The sequence below is a fragment of the Hipposideros armiger genome, unplaced genomic scaffold (genome assembly GCF_001890085.2).
Source record: "Hipposideros armiger isolate ML-2016 unplaced genomic scaffold, ASM189008v1 scaffold_282, whole genome shotgun sequence".
Classification (NCBI taxonomy): Eukaryota; Metazoa; Chordata; class Mammalia; order Chiroptera; family Hipposideridae; genus Hipposideros; species Hipposideros armiger.
This window is the reverse complement of record NW_017731632.1, coordinates 468,590-486,378: the sequence shown is the minus strand read 5'-3', so window position 1 is coordinate 486,378 and position 17,789 is coordinate 468,590. Positions and strand designations below refer to the sequence as shown.

At 44.4% G+C, this 17,789-nt stretch overlaps 1 protein-coding gene and 1 pseudogene across 12 annotated transcripts in view; both read left to right on the top strand.

Annotated features, from left to right (window-relative positions):
- Positions 1-17,789, top strand: part of ADD1 (adducin 1) — an 82,912-nt gene that overhangs the window by 47,590 nt on the left and 17,533 nt on the right. For all 12 annotated transcript variants that reach the window (XM_019657960.1, XM_019657966.1, XM_019657967.1 and 9 more), the window contains exons 4-9: positions 723-874; positions 12,306-12,386; positions 12,624-12,773; positions 14,902-15,045; positions 15,153-15,251; positions 15,971-16,147. In XM_019657960.1, coding sequence (XP_019513505.1) covers positions 723-874; positions 12,306-12,386; positions 12,624-12,773; positions 14,902-15,045; positions 15,153-15,251; positions 15,971-16,147 — 803 coding nt within the window. The remainder of the gene's footprint in view (positions 1-722; positions 875-12,305; positions 12,387-12,623; positions 12,774-14,901; positions 15,046-15,152; positions 15,252-15,970; positions 16,148-17,789) is intronic.
- On the top strand, positions 6,687-7,823 carry LOC109390898 (myosin regulatory light chain 12A pseudogene; annotated as a pseudogene).

Sequence of the window (17,789 nt, the reverse complement as noted above, 5' to 3'; positions counted from 1 at the left end):
ATGGGCATTTCGGTTGTTTCCAAGTCTTGGCTATTGTAAATAGCGCTGCAATAAACATAGGGGTGCATATATTTTTTTGAATTAGCGTCTTGGGTTTCTTTGGATAGATACCCAAGAGTGGAATTGCTGGGTCATACAGTAGTTCCATTTCCAGTTTTTTGAGATATCTCCATACTGATTTCCATAATAGCTGCACCAATCTGCAGTCCCACCTCTACTTCTTTATACTGATAATTTCTATCTGTGCTGTTTGTTGATGAATCTAGAGGTGTATTTTGTTTTGTTGCCATTTCATTTATTTTATTTTTAATCTTCTCAACATTAAATCAGTTTTCTCTATTATTTTTCTGTTCGACTGATATCCACTTTTATCTTTATTATTTTTTTATTTTTGGATTTAATGTGCTTTTCTCTTTCTAGATGCAAAAGGTAGAAACCTGGATAATTTTTTTAATCTTTCTTTTCTAATAAATGTTTAATACTGTAAATTTCCTTCTAAGTATTGCTTTACTGCATGCCACAAATTTTGCTACCTTTTTGTTACTGATTTCAGTGTAATTGTACTAATGTTGGGGGTGGGGAATATGGTCTTTATGAAATAGTCTTTGAGTTTTTGAGACTGACTTGTCAAGTGTGGAAGATTACTATCTCAGAACCTTTATTATTTGATTTACATTTGGTAAGAAATATTAAATCTTGGAGTTTTGTTTTCTTTATTTCAGGTCTTGGTATGGTGACTCCTGTGAATGACCTTAGAGGATCTGATTCGATTGCCTATGACAAAGGGGAGAAATTATTGCGGTGTAAATTGGCAGCATTTTACAGACTAGCAGATCTCTTTGGATGGTCTCAGCTTATCTACAATCATATCACAGTGAGTAGCAAGTGGGATAGTAACTGAATGGTAGATGGAATAGTGCATGTCTGGACCACCTCCTTTCGTTTAGGAGAAGGGGGCAGCCACTGAGCTGAAGGAAGTCTTAGCAGAGCTGCCTTCTGGTTCCTGCCTGCAGGGTATAATAATCTGAGATCTAGCCAGTTTCAGTGAAAAATTATGAGAACTGTAGGTGTTTAAAACTCCTTTCTTGCATGCTAACCTAATACATGAGTGTTTACTAAATTATAGGCAGTTCCTAAAATTCTTTTTATGCCTAAAAACCCAAGAATGAAGGTGTGTTTTTTTTCCTACTCTGATAAGACCCTTCTATCTCTCACATTACTGCTTTAGCTACTTCAGTTTTAGCCATTTTTCAGCATTGCCAGGACCTTTGTTTTCTTCAGTTCATTCTTGCAATAAATATTTACTGGGCATCTGCTGTAAATATTTATTGTTCTGTACGAAGATTGTTCCAATTGGGGGTTATAACAGGGAACAAAGTAAGTGGACCTTCCCTTCTTCATCCTGATCCATCAGCCCATACTCACTCCCTCTTTTGTCCAGCTTGAGCCTCAGGACCATCATTTCAGGAACACTTTTTGCCAATATCATGCTCTCTGTCCCTGGACCTGAGCGGCCAGAGAGCCTCCCAGCAGAGCCCATTGGCCTTCTCCATAGATTTACAACCTCAGTCCCAAATGGACCCACCAACACTGCCTGGCAACTGTAGGGCGTCTCTCAGCAGCCCACCAGCTTTCCCTACTATTTCTGCTGTCTTTGAAATAGACCTGCTTTGCCCACCAAGTGACCACACCGTGTCACAGAGAGAATGGGAGCTCCTACTGAGGTTTGCGCCCATTCTCGACCCCTGATCACCTGTCACAGTGTTCTGTGTATGGCCAAACCATTTCCTGGCTTGGAATCCCGTCCCCTCTGCCTTCTTAGATTCCTAATGCTTTGTCAGGTTTCTCTTTTCTTTTCTTTTCTTTTGTAGAAATCATCTCTTTTTTAATTGCTTCTTTCCTTTTAAACTTGTTCCAACCTCTATTGTTTTCATTTAATTTCTTTTATTGTTATTTTTAATTATTGTATAGTGCTTGCTTTAGGAACAAGGGTACCTTACACAGATGTCTAAAGAATCATAATTCTTTCAAAACCCTCATCTCCCTTGAGGCAGCCAGTGTTACCAGCCATTTAGGTGGTTTTACCCTTTTCTCCATACTCAGCACACAGGTGTTTTCACACAGGGACTCCTGACCAGCGGTGCTTATTAGTAGATCAGCTCCATCTGGACTCAGGGAATGCTGAGCCTCCGGGGCAGTGGTGTGGAGCCCCCAGTGTGACCAGTGCACTGTGCCTCTGGGTGGGAGGCAGACCTCTGCCAGAGATGCCGAGTTCCCTGCTTTCCCTCTCCTCCATGTTCCACTCAAGTGAACTTTTCAAGATGCAGTCGTGTCCACACGTTCATGCTTGTAGAATGCTACCCTCTCTTCCCCCAGCACACCTGGTGTATTTCCTCATGGTGGTTATCCCCATTTGTACTGTGCATGTACTTGTTTGTCAGCATCTCCGCCCTTGGTTAATGTCAGCTCCTTGAAGGGAACCTCTGTTGTGTCTCCTGCAGTGTGTTCCCAGGACCAGGAGCTGTACTCGGCACAGAGTAGGCACCCAGGAAACTCTGGGCGAACAACTTAGTGAAACCCCCATTCTGCCTCAGTGAATGATGGAACAAGAACTCCCTGGTGGGCCGGCCGAGTGGCTCAGGTGGTTAAGAGCTTGCTCAAGACTTTGAGCTCTGAGCAACAACGGTTCGAGTCCCTGCCCGAGCTGAGCAGCTGCTGAGCTGCCAACAGGTGGCAGGATGGCTCAGCTAAAAAAAAAAAAAAAAGAACTCCATGGTGCCTTGTGATGCTTGCTTGACCAGGGGGTCCAGTTAGCCTCCCACAAGCGCCAGCTCTTCCTTGAGCCTGCATGAAAATGGCTGCTATCTGGTGCTCATTATACTGGACAGAGTGCTCTGTGTAGAGATGAATGCTAAATGGTTGCCTAAAAATTAGTTCCGTGAAAGTGTTAACAGCTGTGACAGGAAATGCAGTCCCAGGTTTTAATAACAGTGTTATATTCTGGACATTTTACACACTGTTTACCACTAGTCCTGTTATGAGTGCTATTTATATAAGTTTGAATTGCTTAAATTGCTTGTTTTTTCCCCCTTTATTTAGAACTTGGCAAAATTAAAATGTTAGTTAAGTGTTTACGCTTCTGTAAGTGGTCTGTTTGGGACTTAGTAATGAGTAAAAAAGAAATTCAAGTTACCAAAAATATTTCCTATATCTTGTGAACTAGAGAGTCTTTAAGGAGGAAAGTTTTTGTTTTTTAACTATTTCTGGCATCCATTTTTAAAATCTAGGTGTTATATAGACACTTAACAGAAAAGAACTATTAACCATATTTATCAGTGTCACCAAAAGTGCTAACAGGTCATTGTACCCTTTCAAAGAGCCTCGTAGGGATTTTCTGCTAAAGGGATTTGAAAATGCTAACAGGTGTTAGAGGATTGGCGATGATTGTCTGAATTAGATCTCTGTTTTAAGATTGCACCGGATTAAAAGAAGCTTTGGGGGGTGTCAGAAGACAGGGTTGTCCAGTGGCACTTAGCTGATGGCAGGGCCTTTCCATCCCTAACTGCCTCTGGGTGCCAGGGGGGGTTGCTAGGTTCAGCTCCATCTGGACTCTGCGGAGGTAGCCTCGAGCCCACCTTTGTGACCACGGCACTGTTCTTCTGGGGACTTGATATGGATCTTTGCCAGACATACTGGTTTTCAGAGAATGACCTTAAATTGGGACATTAGAGTTTGTTTTTCGTACAAAGAGAAGGGACATTAGACGTGGGAAGACAGGCAGGGAGGCAGCGCTAGTCCATTGGGGACCAGAAAACTGACTTTGAGGTGCCTTCTCATTTTTCACTTTAAACCTTTATTTAGCACTTTCTTCTTTTTTGCTTCAGACTCAGGAAATTGTATATTTTAAGCTTTTTCCATTAAAACATATAGATCTGTTAAGCTCACTCTTAGAATAATATTAAGGAGGTAAGTCGAAGAAGAAAATGTGATGTATTTACAAATACATTTACTATAGCATTATGACTAATAATTAAAATTTTTAAGATTCTAAACATCCAGCAGTAGATTGGAAATGGCTCAGTTATTCAACATCAATTTGAGGGAATGTTATACACTATGTAAAGTAATTATAAAGACCATGTGAAAACATGAAAATGAAAAATAGTTATGATAAGAGAGAATGTAAATATATATACTGCTTATAGCTGTATGAATTATGTATGTATATAGACAAGGAAAAAAGTGAATAAAAATGGCTATATAGTATTTTTATTTTTTTTGTTTTCCATTAGACTTGACATTCAGTATTATTATTATTTTAAAGATTTTATTGGGGAATTGGGGAAGAGGAAAAGTCAAGTTGTCCTTCAGTCTTAGTTGTGGAGGGCACAGCAAACTCAGCTCCAAGTCCAGTCACACCGCTCAACTCAAGGTGCTGTGTTCAATTAGTTGCAGGTGGGCGTAGCCACCATCCCATATGGGAGTTGAACCAACAGCCTCGTTGTTAAGAGCGCACGCTTTATCCACTGAGCCATCTGGGCGGCAGCTCAGCTCAGGGTGCCGAGTTCAGTCTTAGTTGCGGGTGGGTGTAGCCCACCATCTTGAACAGGCAACCTTGTTGTTAGCAGCACGTGCTCTCACCACCTGAGCCATCCTGCCACCTGTTGGCAGCTCAGGGGCAGCTCAGCTGAAGCGCAGCTCACTGGCTCATGTGGGAATCGAACCGGTGACCCTGTTGCTCAGAGCTCGCACTCTTGAGCTAACTCTTAACCAACTGAGCCTCTCGGCCAGCCCCCATTCAGTATTTTATATTGATTTCAGGTGGACAGCATAGTGGTTAGACATTTATATAATTTAGAAGTGATTCCCCCAAGGGCTGGCTGAATGGCTCAGTTGGTTAAGAGCATGAGCTGTAAGCAACAGGGTCGCCAGTTCAATTCCCACATAGGCCAGTGAGCTGTGCCCGAGCTGAGCTGCCGCTGAGCTGCCAACAGGTAGCAGGATGGCTCAGCTGGTGAGAGCACATGCTTCTAACAACAAGGTTGCTGGTTTGACTCCTGCATGGGATGGTGGGCTACGCCCACCCTCAACTAAGATTGAACTAATCACCTTGAACTGAGCTGCCGATGGGTGGCTGGATGTCTCCGTGGTTAGAATGTGCGCTCTTAGCAACAGGGTTTTTGGTTCGACTCCCGCATGGGATGGTGGGCTGCGCCCACCCGCAACTAAGATTGAACACGGCACCTTGAGCTGAGCGGCGTGACTGGACTTGGAGCTGAAGCTAGCGGCACCCTCCACAACTAAGATTGAAGGACAACAACTTGACTTTTCCCCTTCCCCAATTACCCAATAAAAAAAAAATCTTAAAAAGAAAAAAAGAAGTGATTCCCCGATTAGTCTACTACCCACCTGATACCATACATTGTATTACACTATTATGGACTGTACTCCCTATGCTGTACTTTATCTCTATGACTATTTTGTAACTACCAATTTGTATAATACTTCCTAATCCCATCACCATTTTCACTCAGCCTTCACCCCCACCCTCCACCCCTCATCTGGCAACCATCAGTTTGCTCTCTGTATCCATTAGTTTGTTTATATAGGATTTTTTTTTTTTAATGTGGAACCTGGTAGTATGCTTCTAAAATTTATATGGAAGAAAAAAGGTCAAGAGTAACTATGGGGCCGGCCGAGTGGCGTGTTGGTTAAGAGCTGGCTTGGGACGCGAGAGGGCCCCGGTTTGGACTCCACATATGAGGGCCAGTGACACTGCCCTCCACAGCTAAGATGCTGAACAACAGCTCAACCTGGAGCTGGGCTGCCGTTGAGTCGCTGGTGACGGTGTAGGCCGCAGCCCCTGCTGCAGTGGGTTGCCGTGGGCTACCATGTGTAGCCAGCAGCCAGCGTGAGCGGCCAGCAGCCGCTGTGAGCGGCCGTCCAGAAGCCGGCGACTGATCTGCCTCGCCCGGGAAGAGCGCAATGATGGTGCCAACTTGGGCCAGTGAAACAACGTCCTCCACAACTAGACTGAAGACCAAAAGGACAGCAACTTGTCTGTTCCTCTTCCCCCAATTCCCCAGTGCTGTTCCCATTCCCCAGTTCCCCAATAAAAAAATCTTTAAAAAAAAAAAAAACTATAACAGTCCTGAAGAACTAGGTAAGGAGATTTTTTTTTTTCCTACCATATGTCAACCTTATAAAGTGATTGTAATTAAAATAGTGTGGTTTAGGTAAAGGAGGAGACAAATAGACCAATGGAACAGAACCGAGAGCCCAGAACCAGATCTCATGTGTTGAAAAGAGATCCACAGAGTCGGCATGGCACATCAGCAGGGAAGGATGGACTAGGCAATACTTGGTGCTGGCGCAGTCTGATTGAACGTCAGCACTGGGAGACTGTACTGGATTCCTGCCTTAGAATGTGTACTCAAAAGCAGTTTCGATGAGTTAAGGATCAAATGTGAAAGGTGATACTTGAACAATTCTAGCATCAACATAGGTGAAAGTCATTGATCTTTTTTAACCTCTCACCTAAGAAAGAATACACACAAAATCACCTGTCATAAAACATGGATAAATTTGACTACATTAAAATGAAGAAATTCCTTCTTATTAAAAGACACCAAAAAAAAAATCAAAAAGACACCATAAAGAGAGTGAAAGTAAAAGCTACAGCTTGGATGATTTTACCTCACAGGTAGCCAACAAAAAAATTAGTATCCAGAGTAGGTAAAGAACTATCAAGAAAAGGACAGACCAGTATAAAATGGAACAAAAGAAAGGACTTTCACAGAAGGGGAAATAAAAGAATGGCTCATAAAAATATGGAAAGTTAGTCAACTTATTAGTAACCAGGAAATTATAAATTAAACCCACAATGGAGAGTAGTGGGGTTGTGATCGTGTCGATGAGCAGAGTGAAGGTCACCGAAGTACTTGGATTCTTGTGGCTGTGCAGGGATCTTACCAACACCATGTCGAGCTAAAAGGCAAAGACCTAGACCACCAGGAAGCACCCCCGGAAGTGCCATCAGGAAGCACCCCCAGCATGCAGCATCCAGTGTATTCACCATGTTTGGCCTGTCACAGATTCAGGAATTTAAAGAGGCCTTTAAACATGATTGATCAGAAGATAGTTTCACTGACAAGGAAGATTTCTGTGATATGCTTGCCTCCTGGGGGAAAAATTTAACTGATGAGTATCTAGATGCCATCATGAATGAAGCTCTGGGTTCCGTAAATTTCACCATGTTCCTCACAATGTTTGGTGAGAAGTTAAATGGCACAGATCCAGAAGATGTCATCAGAAATGCTTTTGCTCGCTTTGATGAAGCAGCAGCTGGCACCATTCAGGAAGGTCATGTGAGAGAGTTGCTGACAACAATGGGAGATCAGTTTATAGACGAGGAAGTAGATGAGCTGTACTGAGAAGCACCTATTGACAAAAAGGGAAATTTCAGTTAGATTGCGTTCAGGCGCATCCTTAAACATGGAGCAAAAGGCAGAGATAACTGAAAAGAACTCCAAATTCTAGCAAAATGTTCCTTGTCGCCATTTTGGGTATTTCGGAGACTTTCTTTTGGAGCCTATAGCATGCCCTCGCTTTACAGCTTTTGCCTTTCTTGTTGTATTTATTCTCAGCCATTTTGGGCACATGAATCCCTTTAATCAGACAGGAAATGGGACTTTTTGTCATTTTCAGAATAGAAAATAAGGTAGTTTAACTGACCAGCCTCCCCTCAAAATAACTGCAGTCTATACAGAGTCGGTATATTTTTTCAGAGAAAGTTGTTCACTCAATTTTTTCTGAACCATAATTAAACTTTATGATAAAAAAAAAAAAACAAAAAATGCAGCACAATGGAATACCATTTCACAGACATCTGTTTTTTTTGTTTGTTTTTTGTAAAGATTTTATTGGGGAATTGGGGGAGGGGAACAGCGTTTGGGAATCGAGGAAGGGGAACAGACAAGTTGCTGTCCTTTTGTTCTTCAGTCTAGTTGTGGAGGACGTCGCTTCACTGGCCCATGTTGGTATTGTGATCATTGCACTCTTTCCAGGTGAGGCAGATCAGTCTCCAGCCACTGGATGGCTGCTCAAGGCAGCTCTTGGCCACTCAAGCTGGCTGCTGGCCGCTCACACTGGCTGCCAGCCACTCATGGTAGCTCATGGCAGTCCACTGCAGCCTACGCCATCGCCGGCAACTCATGGCAGCCCAGCTCCAGGTCGAGCTGTTGATCACGATCTTAGCTGTAGAGGGCATAGCATCACTGGCTCTAACGTGGGATCTGAACCAGGGCCCTGCTGCTCAGAGCTGGCATCCCAAGCCAACTCAACCAACGCACCACTCGGACAGCCCAACAGACATCCGATTTTAATTTTTAAAAGAGATGGTTGTAGAAGTACCGAACTGTCATATTTTACTGGTGGGCATATACATGTAGTTAATTTAAGCCCTTTGGAAAATAAATTGGTATCACCTCCTAGTTTATTGCCCTGGAGAAACTTGAACATTTATACTAGCAGACAGTTACAAGAATGTTCATAGCATTTTTGGTACCAAATGTAAACCATGTCCATTGACAGAAGAATGGCTACATAAATTGTATATCCGTCCAGTGGTTCTATACAGCAATGAATGAATAAATTATACCGTGTATATCATAATCTGGAGGAGGCCGAGAATAATGTTGACAACTCAATAACAAAAAAATCTGATCAAAAAATGACCAGAGGACAGGAAGAGACATTTCTCCAAGGAAGACATACAGATGGCCAAAAGGCACATGAAAAGGTATCAGTATCCCTCAGTATCACTAAATCATCAGGGAAATGCGATCAAAACCACAATGAGATATCACCTCAGTCCTGGCAGAATGGCACCATCAAAAAGTCAACAAACAACATGTGTTAGTGAGGTTGTGGAGAAAAGGGAACCCTGGTCCACTGTTGGTGGGATTGCAAATTGGTGCAGCCATTATAGGAAACAGCATGGAGGTTCCTCAAAAAACTAAAAATAGATCCACCATACGACCCAGCAATTCCACTCCTGGGTATTTATCTGAAGAAAACGAAACTACTAGTTCAAAAGGATATATGCACCCCTGTGTTCACTGCAGCATTACTTACAATAATAGCCAAGATATGGATGCAACCTAGGTGCCTGCTGATAGACAACTGGATAAAGAAGAGATGGTTCATGTTATATAGAATGGAACATTACTCAGCCATAAAAAGAAGGAAACCTTGCCATTTGTGACCGCAGGTATTATGCTGAATGAAATAAGCCAGAGATAAATACCGTATGATTTCAACTATATGTGGAATCTAAAAATACAAAACAGAACAAAGCAGAATCAGAAACAGACTAAACAGATGGATGCCAGAAGGAAGGGGGATTGGGGGTTGGATGAAAAAGGTGAAGGGGAATGCAGTCAATAATATTGTGAAAAGTGTACACGGTGACAGATGGTTACTAGACAGTGTGGCGGTCACATTGTAAGGTATAAAAATTTGAATCACAGGGCTGGCCGAGTGGCTCAGTTGGTTAAGAGCTCACTCAAGAGTTTGAGCTCTGAACAACAGCGGTTCGAGTCCCTGCCCGAGCTGAGCTGCCAACAGGTGGCAGGATGGCTCAGCTTAAAATAAAAAAAATTTGAATCACTTGGGGCACCCCGGTTGGGACCCCCTCTCGTTTTGAGAGCTGTAATTTTCTGCTCTAATAAAACTATCCTCTACTGCAAAAAAAATTTTTTTTGAATCACTGTATTATACACCTGAAACTAATATTACTAATATATTGTACGCCAACTGTACTTCTAAAAATGTTGAAAAAAGTCGCTGACAAATATTTATGAAGTTCACAAACAGATAAAAATATATTGCTTAGGGGTAAGGTAAAACTATAAAGAAAAGAAAGAAAATGCTTAACACATAATTCAGGATAGTGGTTACTTCTGGGATATGGGGGAACAGAAGTGGAGCTGGTTAAAAGTACATGGCTGTTTGATTTATTACATTTAAATTGTACACATACCCTCTAAATCAGCGGTTCTCAACCTGTAGGTCGCGACCCCTTTGGGGTCGAACAACCCTTTCACAGGGGTCACCTAAGACCATCGGAAAACAAAAAGATACTTACATTATGATTCATAACAGTAGCAAAATTACAGTTATAGAGTAGCAATGAAAATAGTTTTATGTTTGGGGGTCACCACAACATGAGGAACTGTATTAAGGGGTCGCGGCATCAGGAAGGTTGAGAACCGCTGCTCTAAGTATTCTTTATATGTATGTTTCAGAATACAAACTTTTAAAATGAGCACAAATATCTGACATTTTTTATTTCCAACCTTATTTTTCTTCATTCCAACTAACAAATACACAAAATAATTCCTTGTTATATGTTTTATTTTGACCCAACTTGGGAATTGGGACAATTGCATAGTTTTGTTTTCATTAAAAAGATTAGCGTGGTTTTTTTTTTTAAATAAAAGAACTGACTAGAAATAAAAAGCCTGGCTAACTCACCATTAATGGGAAAGTATTTGGGGAAAAGGTGGAAACCACATTTTGGAACAACCTAAAGAGAGCAGAGAGCCAGGTAACAGGGATTTCTAGAGAACCGGTTTGTTGATGGTGATGGTGTACGACTGCTCCTTCTTTACCGCTGTCAAAGAGTCACAGTGAGCGCTTCACTGATCATCCCATCTTAGGGGTCAGGAGCCCAAAGTAGCATGGCCAGTTGTTGGTAGAGCTAAGATTATAACTTGAGTCTTAAATGACTGTGGGTCTCCGTTATACTATACTGAGGGAGTCAGGTGAGTTTAGCATGAAGACACAGAGGAGATCAGAGTTCAGCCATCTGAGAACTGCAAAAGGGATAGAACTTGTTTGTGTTATATTCTAGAAGCAGTGGTGAAAAACTCTCAGGAAGACAGATTTTCTTCCTCTCAGTGAGAGAGAACATTTTAATGATTAGATCTCTCCAACTTCCATTTATTGACTGCTGTAGCCCAGCATCCAGGACATACTAGGTGTCCCGTGACTATTTGCTGAATGAAGAAGTGAGGCAGGCTGCGTGACAACGTGGTGAATGTCCCTGTGTATGTGTGTTTTTGTTTGGTCCATCATGGAAGAACACACTGATCTGGGTAGGAAGTTGGACTAAACATCTTAAAGCCTTTTCAGCAAACACTGAAGTCCACCTGTCTGACTCTGGTAAGACTTCTTAGCCCAGTAGTAAATGCATTTTAATTGAATAGCTTTGGGAAGCCTTTAGCGTCTACCCCCAAATCATCATGAAAACGAGACTGAATTTCTTTGAGGGCAGGGCTCTTCTTTTTTCCGGCTGTATTACTAGCATTTAGCACAGGTACACAGCATGTGCCAAATCTGTACTGGATGAATTGTGGACAGAAAACTAGTGCAGAAGGAGCAAGGAAACCCGGGAATGATTTCGGAGTGTCGTAGAGACTCCGAAATGGTCAGGCAGGAAGGAAGTGCTCTCTCGTCTGAGATTTTTGTGATTGTTCATCATCTGCAGGTTTTGAGTACTAAAAACAAATCCATTTTGACTTTTTAAAAGTAAGTTTTGGGCCGGCCACGTGGCGCGATGGTTAAGAACTGGCTTGGGACGCCAGAGGGCCCCGGTTCGGATCCCACATATGAGGGCCAGTGACACTGCCCTCTACAGCTAAGATGCTGAACAACAGTTCAACCTGGAGCTGGGCAGCGTGAGTCGCCGGCGACGGCGTAGGCTGCAGCCCCTGCTGCAGTGGGTTGCCATGGGCTACTGTGTGTAGCCAGCAGCCAGCGTGAGTGGCCAGCAGCCGCAGTGAGCGGCGTCCAGAAGCCGGCGACTGATGTGCCTCGCCTGGGAAGAGCGCAATGATGGTGCCAACTTGGGCCAGTGAAGCAACGTCCTCCACAACTAGACTGAAGAACAAAAGGACAGCAACTTGGCTGGTCCCCTTCCCCCAATTCCCCACCGCTGTTCCCACCCCCTCAATTCCCCAATAAAAAATAAAAAAAAATCTTAAAAAAAAAAATAAAAGTAAGTTTTGGTTTTCATTATTATATACCCGAGGAGTGACACCTTTCTGCACAAAAACCTGGTTTGGTAGTCACCAGGTTTTTTCTTTATAAAGTTAAAGATCATGAATGTGACCAAGATGCATTTGACATACCTGATAAATTGCTATGGTAAATTTATCCAACAAACCCGTAAGTTTGTGGACTGAAAGAGATGCAAATAATTTCAGTTGGATGTTTGAGCTAACTCAGTCCTTTCCCCACAGACCAGAGTGAGCTCCGAGCAGGAACACTTCCTCATCGTCCCCTTTGGACTTCTCTACAGTGAAGTGACTGCGTCCAGTCTGGTAAGAATGTCCTGTTCCCCTTGGGCGTTGGTGTGTTTACGTCATGCTACGTAATTAAACACCCAACCCTGTTAGACATCTAAAACCCAAGAAAGAGGGAAAAGCCCATGTTTTGTGTGACTGACTTAAAGACCTTAAAAATTACTTATAAACACTTTAAACTTTGGTTTAAATAATTTCTAGTTAGGGTAATATGAAATCCTCTTGACATTTAAAATTTTTGTTTCTCATTTTCAGGTCAAAATCAATCTCCAAGGAGACATCATAGATCGTGGAAGTACTAATCTAGGAGTGAACCAAGCTGGCTTCACGCTACATTCTGCGATTTACGCTGCACGGCCGGACGTGAAGTGTGTTGTGCACATTCACACACCAGCCGGCGCCGCGGTGAGTGTGGCCGTGCCGTTAGCAACTTCCGCTCCAGAGCTGATTTGCAAGCGGCACGTCACGTTTCCTCTCAGTTGCCCTCTTGTTGCAGCAAGTCAGTGAACCTAATTTTGTTAGATTAAACATTTTTCATTCACTAAATTTAACTTTCTTAAAAGAATATATATTTTTTCTTTTAAGGAGTCCATGTGCTATCTAACTTTAAAAACCCTATAATAAGCCTGAAAATGTAGAAAATCAGAATGTTGAGGGTGGAGCCCAGATTTCAGTGTATTTGAGGCTGTTAGGAAGTGCAGAGCAACAGCAGGAAAAGCGAGACGAGGAAAGGCAAGATGGGTGGTGGCAGAAGAGGGTGTGGGCTCCGGACGGTTGGTAGGGTGCAGGTGAGCATGTGGCTAGGCTGTGCGAATGGAGCAGGCGTGACAGGGAGAGGTTGAGGCCTAGAAACAATCCTCGCCAGCTTCCCCACAGCTGTTCTGTCTGGAGCCAGCGGAATCGGGCTGGACCATGACTGGGGAGAGTCAGAACAGGGCAGTTGGGGGAAGAGGGCACAGACACTGCAGGCTATTAGGAGAGCTGACCGCCCAGCCCCGTGCTCCCAGGAGCCTGTCTCCGCCCACCCCCAAGGTCACCCCGACAGCCCAGCCCCATGCTCCCAGGAGCCTGTCTCCGCCCACCCCCAAGGTCACCCCGACAGCCCAGACCCTAGCGCCCAGGAGCCTGCCCCCATCCACCACCAAGGTCGCCCTGACCGCCCAGACCCAAACTCCCAGGAGCCTGTTCTTGCCCACCCCCTTCCCCAAGGTCACCCCAATAGCCCAGACCCAAGCTCCCAAGAGCCTGCCCTAGCCGGCTCCCAAGGTCACCTCAACAGCCCAGACCTCTCAGTATGAGATTGCACATTGTAGTTGCTGGTATGGGCATGCGAAAGTGCAGCACTCGAGAACTGTGTCAGCAGTTTATACTTGAACGACCACATGGGCCCATTTGTATGACAGATGACCCCACTGACCAGCAATGCTAAATTGTAATCTATTGGGTTGTCGGAAAAGTTATGATGTATTTTTCTATGTTTTTTGTTGCAAAAATGTGTCATAACTTTTCCGATAACCCAATATCTTGATGTTGTAATGTCATGCTTATTGATTTTTTTGGATAAATGATAGATCTGGTTTGTTTATTTTACTTGAAGATGAGGTTCTTGATGTCATCCTCAAAGTTTTATTAGATATAGCATTCTCTGAATGATGTAATGTTTTTCCTAAAAGAGTACATGCTCTTCCAACTACAAAAAATCATGCAAAAGAAAAAAAAAGCCCATGCATTTTTAAAGAACCATTAGAGGCACCTTTGAAAATACGATTACAAACAAATTATAGACTGTGTAGTTTGTCTTAAAAATTATCCAGATAAGTTTACTTGGTAAGGAAATTTCTTATAGCTGATACTGTGAAAGGAATTAAATATGGTGTTACCTTTTTTTTATGGTATTGTCTTTGTAGATTAACTTTTCTCTGTGGAATTGTTACACCTATAGATATTATTTGAATCTTTGGAGCCTGTTAATCTAGATAGAGGACCTTCAAAATTAGCGAATTCTAACGTCAGTTTGGGAATCTTAACGGCTATATGAACACTTAGATTTTTTTACTTAAATGTAGAGAAGTTATACAGTATAATTATCCTAACTTTTATAAATTTGCTTTTATCTAATTTTCAGGTGTTTCTACCCCACGTACAACCTAAGATGAAAAGTACACAAAAATCTTACAGCACCTCAGAAACCTCTGCTATTTCGTGACTCATTTAGAGGAAGCCATTGTCTCTCGTGGCGTTAGATTCAGGGTTCATCTAATCAGTAGTGTTTATAATCAGTTTTTGTAGAAATCCAGAAAGATGGGGAATTTCTTCTGAGGCTCCTGCAGCATAGTGATAGCTTTGATTTTTAAGTGTAGAGTGAGAGTAAGCTCCCAAAAGTAGTTTGTCTTTATTTTGTGGGTCATTTATTTCTGAGAACAGAATAAAATCTGTTCCCCTTTTTATTTCTTTGAGGAAAGCATTTACGATGACATCTGTCAACGTGTGACTCTTGATTTGCCCTCATTCACGGTGACGGCTTGCTCTCTAGGTCTCTGCGATGAAATGTGGCCTCTTGCCGATCTCTCCAGAGGCCCTTTCCCTCGGAGAAGTGGCTTATCATGATTATCATGGGATTCTGGTTGATGAAGAGGAAAAAGTTTTAATTCAGAAAAATTTGGGGCCTAAAAGCAAGGTCAGTAGGCATCTAATCTGGTGTTTAAACTATAGCAGGAAGAAGTAAACAGTGAGAATACCCATCTTCTTGCCTAGCGCCATGGAGGTCTCATGTTCCCCCCTCAGGTCCTTATTCTCCGGAATCATGGGCTCGTGTCTGTTGGCGAGAGCGTCGAGGAGGCCTTCTATTACATCCATAACCTGGTAGTCGCATGTGAGATCCAGGTAGGCAGTGCCGTGCGGCTGCACTTTACGTAGGGGTGTGCGAGGTTCCCACAGACTTGTGATACGGGTGTCGCAGGGGAGCATCTCTGAGCAATCTTGTGTGTCAAGTATGAGCCTGTGGATCTGGAAATTGACCAAAGCAAATGCCATTTCATGGATTAGGTTGAGAAATGATTACTGGGCCTTTAATTTCTAAATTATTTTTTAAAATACATCAGCCACTACCATTTATGGAGTCCTCATGTGTACCTGCCCCGGGACCATGCTTGGCATGTGTGATCACATGTCATTTCACTTTTCCCTCATGGCACTCAGGTGCAGAGCACAAGAGACTTGCCCACAGTCTCGCGGCTGCGAGTACCCCTTCAGCCAGTCTGCTTAGCCCCCATTCCCTTGCTCCCCACTGTTCCCCGGACTGCGTCTGTGGTAGTGGGGCCCCCAGTTCACCTCCCACGGTCTTGACAGGTGCTTTGTTTTCCATTTCTCCTCCAAGTGGGTGTGCCCAATATTTTTGTCAGACTAAAGAGAAACTTCTAAAAAATAACCTTGTGATTAGTTTATCACTTCCCACCCCACCTTGTTCATTCTTCCACCCAGTGATTTGGTTTCCTTTGAAGTCTCGTATAATACATTCCTGTTTAAAAGGTCTCTCGTAGTCACCCAACCCCGTTGCTGTCAGTAAGAAGCTCAAACTGTAGTGTTCGTTTGTTTTGGAAAAGGTTCGAACCCTGGCCAGTGCTGGAGGGCCAGACAACTTAGTGCTCCTGGATCCTGGGAAGTACAAAGCCAAATCCCGGTCTCCAGAGTCCCCGGCGGGCGAGGGCACCGGGTCTCCTCCCAAGTGGCTGATTGGCGAGCAGGAGTTTGAAGCCCTCATGCGGATGCTCGATAATCTGGTAAGAGCCGCTCTCCTGCTCACTGATGAGGGCTTCGTTGGTAGGGCACAAGCGGTGGCGTGTTAGAGCAGGGGAAGTGTGTTATGGAGTTGCTGTCTCCATGTAGCGTGAGAGCTCTTGCACGCGGACCGTCCTGAAGCAGCGCCACGGCAGGTGACTTCTAGGCTCCGGCGCAATAAAATACAGCTGAGGCGTTCTTGTCGTCATTTGCTTTTCAAGGTAGTCGTCTTTGGCCTCCGTGGGGACAAGAGCTTGGGACTGCTCTGCTCTGGGATCGGCTCAGCACCCACGGTCCCACACACGTGCTTTCGAGGGGCCTTTCTGTCAGTCAGCCAAGTGTTAACCCTAAGTCTAGTTACTGGGGCCCACAGGCACCTGCTTTCAACATCCCGGGTGGGAGACCCTCGTCCTTCCTACAGAGACACGGAGCCCAGCTCGGTACACAGCTGGGATGGTGGCGCTTTCAGCAGAGTGGGGGTGCTGCAGTAGTCCACGGTGGTGGGGGTCTCAGTAAGAGACTCCGTGCTTCTTAGGGACCAGGGAGAGCTTCATGTAGAAGATGGCACTTGGAAGTGACCTCAAAGAATAAACAGGGTCGCGATGGGCTGAGTTGGGAGAAGGAAGGCGTGTGCAGCAGAGGCAGCAGCACGACTGAAGACACGGTGGTGGGGAGACCGGCACAGCCTGTCGGGTCCTTTTCTGATTTACCAGGTTCTGTAAATATCAGAAGGAGGCCCTCAGGGTCAAGGTGACCATGTCATAAGACAGGTGGCTGTATGGGCCCTTTCATACTGCACTGTCATACCTCTTAGATGGGCTCCCAGGGCGTCCGTCCTACTGCCGCCTGACCTCAGGTAGTGGACAGGAGAGTGGGACAGAGAAGGCTGAGGAAGGGCTGGATCCCTGGCATTGTGTGGCTGTGCTGGATGCCACAGGGAGCTGCACCGGCCCCAGGGGGACACAAGGTCCTGACTGTTGGAGCAGGTCACACATGGGATGGGTGGCTGCAGGAGGCAGGAAGTTGAACTTCCCTGAAGATTTTGGAACAAAGAGAATTCATGGATCTGATTCAGGGTGTCTGTCCTAAGTGTCCTCAGGGACTGAGTATCCACAGGAGCAGATTCGATCAGTGAGGGAGCAGGAAGCAGAATCTTCCATAACTTCTGAGTTCACTTGCTCAGTAAAGATGGATTGCATTAACTGGCTGACTGCCCTTAAGCCTGTAGCCATGAACTGGACACTGTTCTTGCACGCAAGGAGTCATCCTAGTCAGGGAGATGCAGCCAGCACATGTGACCTGTGTCCTGACCAAGCGTGATGGGATCTCAGGGGCAGACATGGGGTGTGCGCCAGGATGAGCCAAGGAAGCAGGGAGAGAAACAGCTCACCAAGACGAGGGAAGAAGCGGATGGAGTTAGGGGCAGAGCAGGACGGTGCAACCTCAGGAAAGACACAGCCAGAGAAGGTTTGAGGGGCACAGCTGTGGCCCCGGCGTCAACGTCGGGAGTCACATACCCGTGGGGGCCCAACAAGGTGACGAGTTCTGGGGTGGCCCCGTCTTACAGCCCTCCTTCTCTCCTCCTGGCAAATACTTGGACGTTTCATGGCTCTTCTACCTAAAAGTCAAGTGGGGAAGAGGGAA